The sequence below is a fragment of the Condylura cristata genome, unplaced genomic scaffold, assembly GCF_000260355.1.
Source record: "Condylura cristata isolate star-nosed mole 26May11 unplaced genomic scaffold, ConCri1.0 scaffold00005, whole genome shotgun sequence".
Lineage (NCBI taxonomy): Eukaryota > Metazoa > Chordata > Mammalia > Eulipotyphla > Talpidae > Condylura > Condylura cristata.
Window position 1 is genome coordinate 63,733,035 of NW_004567106.1, and position 5,792 is coordinate 63,738,826.

Below are 5,792 nucleotides of genomic sequence, written 5' to 3' on the forward strand. Positions count from 1 at the left end.
TCACCTCCGGGGCAGGCGGGAATCGAACTCATGCGGAAGCGGCTGTAGATTCTCAGTGCAGTGCTTTAACCCGCTGCGCCACCAGGGAGGGCCCCCAGGTTCCTTTTTAATAAAAATAGAAATCGGCCTCTCCTCCATGAACCCTCTACCCCCACCCCCTAGGTTATTTTATCCCATAAATGTTATCATTATCTGATAATTTATTTACTTACTTTCTGGTCCTGTAATTAAAGTGTAAGCTACAGCTAGGTAAGAATATTTAGATCGAATTCTTGGTGCCTAATGCCAAGTGAATAGCTGTTGAATCAGTCCAGTGCCTATTTCTATACATATTTCTGTGGTTGCTCCCCAGATCCACATTGTGACTTGAAAGGCAAAATGAGAGAATGCACATCTTTCCAAAGTAAGAAGACAGATGTAAATTGGACAGATGATGAAAAAAGGATCTACAGGGATACAAAAATAGCTCAAACACAAGAGCTATTGCAGTATTTGTTCCCCATCATGGAAAGGACTAAAAAAGTGCAAACTACTCAGACAAAACAGATACAGAATTCAAAAACCAGCTCCCAAAACCAGCATCGGTAAAGCAATGCAGTTTTGTTTTTTTTTTTTTTTTCATTCATAGCTAGTTAATATATTTGTTTATAGGGAAACAAGACTATCAATTCACTATCCTATGAAATAAACAGGTGTTTTTAGATGGTGGAGCTACATGACATTTGACAAAGGGACAAAGGCCTAAATAAGAAAATAATAGGAAAAAGGAGGAGGCTTCAGTCCTTCTTTGCTTATTTATGCTGGACCATTCATTTAAAATTTTTGAGCTCTCAAGGAAGTATACACTAAAAAAGTATCACCATAGTATGAATTAAAATTTCTTGAGTGTTTCTAAGCCTTGTAACCCTAAGGGGCAACCAGAATTAGAAATAACTAACCTGAAATAACTAATCAATTAGACTCACTGATACCCAGAGGAAAGCAGAAAGGATATACCAAATTTTGTTTACACATATAAAAATAAAACCATCACTCAATGAGAGCTGAGACCCAGCTAAATTGGCTGTTAAATCAGGAAGTTCAGGATCAAAGCAAGAATGCAAATAAACATAGCTTCTGAGTCACCAGAAATACAGGATTGGAATAGTGCTGAAAATTTTTGACCAGATATGAAGATTTAGATCATTCTCATAGAAATAATGGCAAAACTCTTAAGATTGAACTCACCAAAAGAAAAAAGTATAATTTATGACAAATATGCAAATATTTATACTTTGACTACAAATATCTAGGGTACATCTAGGACATAGACTGACATGTGTCATTTCTTTCCTAGACAAAAGTCAGCTTCGAATATAAATACAAAAAAATACCACACATCTTGGACCTTGCCCAGGAAGCCCCCTCTCACAGACCAAAAGAACCTTATCGTAAGTTCCACAGAATGGCTCCAGTCTGAGTCCCAGAGGTCATTTGAAGTTGTCTCACCTTTCAAAGAGCACAAGAAAAGGAAAGCATACCCTGGCATCAAGTCCACGAAGACTAAGTTCGTGAAACCTTTCAGCAGCAAATGGCAGGCTGAGTCCTCGTGGTTTGAGAAGGATGCGAATATTATCAAAGGCAAGAGTCTGCAAGCCGAAGATTCCAGCACACAAAGCTCTCTTTGCATCTCCCCATCTAACTACAAATAAGGATGATGGATAACCCACCTTCCATTTAAAGTTCCAAAGGACCAAGAATGTAGCTTTATGCTGCTCTGGAGACTGGATGAGAGACACCATATGCTTGTGTAGTAAAAAAAAAAAGAAGAAGAAGAAAGAAAAAGAAAAGTTCTTTCCCTCTACCCCTACCCCCCACACATATCACATGCTAAGCTATAAATCCTAGAGAACCCATCTTTGTGGGGGCCAGTTTCACAGATTTAAAAAGAAATCCAGAGAAAATATAGAAAATTTAAAATCATGTTGGTATCAGTATTTAATTTTTGTCAAGATAGGGAAAAACCGATGAATTTTTTGTTTCTTCCAAAATGACTGATGTGGACAACATATATCCACAAACCAACCTTGAACCTGAGGAAAGAGTGATGTGTGCTGACTCTAAACTTAACCTTCCTTCCTTCCTACTAACCACTTGAACAACAAATCATTCAGCAAATATCATTTCCTGAATTTCTGTTACATCTTTAGTGTGCTAGAAACCATCCGTGGTATAAAAGATATTTCTTCCCTCAAGATTGCCATATAATTGCCCCGATAAAATGCCGTAACTGTAAGCGCTCAGGGTACAGGTGTATAGTAAATTGCTAAGTTGTATCCTTCCCACCATTAGAGAAAACATTATGTCTTAAAAGATCCTAATTGTACAGAGCAAAGGGCTGGCGCAAAGTAGCACTAAAACACATAAGTTGTAGTTAAATTGTAATTTTACGTATCAAAATTTAGCAAAAATACAAGAAACGCGCCATTTCCTTTAACGCTGGTGGGTGTACACCCTCAGGCTTTTATCCTGGGAAGCAGAGCATCTCCCAGTCAGTCGTGAACAGACTGAGCGCTGGCGACATTCCTCGAGGGCAGCACAGTCACAAGTACGTCAGGCCAAGAAGTGAAGATACATGTGAAAAAACTCTCCCGGCCTAGACCATGGGGCAGCAGCGGCCCTCTGCAGGATGCAGCCGGGCAGAGTCCGAGGAGGCAGGTGGGATGTTTCTAGGTTACAGACACAGCACCATCAGGTCCTGGTAGCATGACAGAGCAGGGTGATCTGAGGTTGAGTAGCTTCTTAGCGGTATTCGCCACAGCCAAAAAGGTTCAAGGAGAACTCAGGCTATTGCAGCTAACATACAGCTATTAGTTTGGGTTTGGGTTCACAGCCATGTTGAGGAGAAGGAACAGAGACACTCCCTGAATACCTTTTGGGGCTACAGCCATCGTCTCTCCATTATCACCATTGCCAAACATCAGTTGCAGATGTTAAACCTATGTTGATACATATGAAGAGGGAAAAACCTACACTGATGTTTCATTATCATCGCAGATCTATGGTTTACATTGGTGTTTCCTCTTGGCATTTTACTCCATGGGTTTGGATAAATGTCTAAGGAAATACGTACACCATGATAGTATCCTACAGAATAGTTTCACTGCCCTAAGAAGGCCTTGTGCTCTGCCTTTTCAGCCCTCTTTTGTCCTTTACCCTTGGTAATCACTGATCTTTTTATTAATTCCCTAGTTTTGGTTTTCCAGAATCTCGTAGTGTACAGTCTTTCCGACTGACTTGTTTGACTCAGTAAGGTGCATGTAAGTTCTGTCCTGCTTTGCAAGTTTGTAAGTTTGTAAGTTCTGTCCCATAGCTCACTTCTTTTTAGTACTGAATAATATTCTACTATCATAAAATAGATGAACTTTTAGCAATGTTAATTGAGAAAGGAAGAAGACACAGATCACTAATATAGGAAATGAGAGACCACAAAGACTGATCCCATGGGCATTAAGACAATAAAGGAAACATGATGAGTAACTTGGTTAGTTGAATTCGCAGGTGTGAAAGCAGCACACCGAGAGATCCACCTGTTCCCACCTGCCCCAAGAGGGGCCTGCGTCCTCTCTCCACGTGAAGAGGTTTCCTCATCACCTTCCGGTTGTCGGTATCCTGGGGACCACGAAGATCTTCTGTAGCATGACGGAATTCTTGACTTCCGGAAACACATTATAAACGACTCGTTGGTGATCTCGTTCAGGTAAATAAGTTGTAAACACGATTATCACTTGGCCAAACATTTGGCCATTTTCTCCTCTCACTCCCGACGCCCACCAAGGGTCGACTTTCCATGGACCAGGAACCCCGGCTACCTCCTCAGCCGCCTCTTGTGGGCAAACGCTGCGTTGTAAGAATTGGTGTGGCAAACTCATGGGCGATGGGCAAAAGTGATGCGTAACCTGAGTCTGCCAGAGCTGTTGTCTGAGGAAACAACGGATGGCGAGACCGGCGGAGAGCCTGTGCCCTCTGTCCCTAGAGATGGCTGTGTGGCGGGATGGCAGGGCCACATGAGGGGCGCATGCGTACCCCATCTTGCAACACTCCAATTACAAGGCGATCCCAGATATATGCAAAACGTCTGACTGTTGCCCTGGATGTCCTGAGTGCCTGTCCTTGAAATCCAGGTCAGCGGGACTCTTCATTTCTCTGGCCCAGTGCATCTGCCCTGACTAAACCAGGCTCGGGGAGCCACCGGAAGGGAGATCCCTGTATCCTTTGTGGACAGGAGCAGACCTCAAGGCTACACACATCAGAGGTGCCACACCTTCGCCCATGGCCCCGGGAGCCCCCCACGACAGTGTGTCTCATTGGGATGCCCCCAAGTTTTGTGCAGAGGCAGCCGTGGCCTGGCAGGCGCCAGTCTATGGTCTGTGTGGCATCTGGTGGCGCCTGGACCCATCAACGCTCATGTCAGGTCTCTGGCTGCAGTCAGCCTGTGTGTCTCCCCGTGGACAGCTCAAGTGACGGCCATTGCTCTGGGTGCAGCAGTGAACACAGCAGAGAGAGGGGCCTCATGCCCTGGCCTGGTTCCCAGGGACTTGCTTTAGAAGCGTGACAGTGCCCAGGCACCAGCAGGCAGCTGTGGTCACCGACAGCAGAGGCCAAGCTCAGCGCCACTGGCACCCTGGGGGGTCTGTCACCCCGCCACTGAAATCCCTCAACCAGCGTGAAAGCCGCCTTCTGTTACCCTACCAGTATTTTTCTAAGTTCTGAAGTCAAAGATTAATTCAGGGGACCTGAAATTTTACAACCATTTGTTTCTGGTTTTATAGTTTTTTGAAATTTGTCACTTTGCCCCTGACAAATCTTTGAGATTTCAATGTCTTCAGGGTTTACTCAGTTCAAACCTTTCCCTTTAAAAACAATAAGGGGCAGAGATCCAGTTCCAGAGCAGCAGCCTGCACAGCACCTCCACCCACTCCCCAGTGAAAATGCCATAAAATCTCCGGGAATTGTCCTAAGGACAGGCAATAAAGAGCATGCAAGGAAGGCTAGTCAGCTCGGAAGAGCAAGAGTCCAGTGCCTCAGTCATGACTCACATGCCTCCCTTTGCCCCAGGTCAGCCTCAGGGACACTCCACCTGGGATCTGAGGCCAGCAATGCAGGGGCCACACGCCCCCAGCTCCCCACAATGCACATCCCTGTGGGGGCCACACTCCATCCCACTGTCTCCAACTGAGTCCCAGGCAAGCCCAGCCCAGGGGCCCGGCCTCCCTCCACCCAAACAGGCAAGTGCTTTTGCTCACATTCGCAAGTCAGCCTGTCACCTTTGCCAGAGTTTGTTCATCCAGTGGAGTCCTGGGAGGGGAGAGGCAAGTTGAAGAGAACAGAGTCTACGTCCCGCCCTGCACCAGGCACTCGGGCAGCAGCGCCGCTAGGGAAGTGCCCACTGTCTCTGCCCTCAGCTCCACTGCAGCGCTCAGACCTGTTGCCTGGGAGACAGAGGAAGGTGGAAGAACTGCGCTGAAGTTCTCCCCAAATAAGCTGACTTGTGCAGAACTGAGGGTCTGGACATTCAAGTGGAAGGTGCTGTCAGAAGATGAAAAGAAGACATTAGCCTTGTAAGAGCAGCAAGCTCTACACAGCCCAGCTGTGTCACCAGAGTGACGCGGGGAAGCCAAGCTAGAAAGAGCTCTCCCGAGGTGAGAAGGAAAGCTGAAGAGTGGAGAGGACATGGCAGTGGGAAAAGACATATTACAGGAGATGGAGGGATGGATGGATGGATGGATGGATGATGGAGGATGGATGGGTGG

General features: G+C 45.7%; 1 protein-coding gene across 1 annotated transcript in view; it reads left to right on the forward strand.

Annotated features, from left to right (window-relative positions):
- The window catches only part of AGBL3 (ATP/GTP binding protein-like 3), a 34,443-nt gene extending 32,512 nt beyond the window's left edge, over positions 1-1,931 (forward strand). The window contains 3 exon segments of the mRNA XM_012720795.1: positions 353-584; positions 1,337-1,663; positions 1,665-1,931. Of these exon segments, the coding sequence (XP_012576249.1) occupies positions 353-584; positions 1,337-1,663; positions 1,665-1,704 (599 nt within the window). The 3' untranslated portion in view covers positions 1,705-1,931.
- The last annotated feature ends 3,861 nt before the right edge of the window (positions 1,932-5,792 follow it).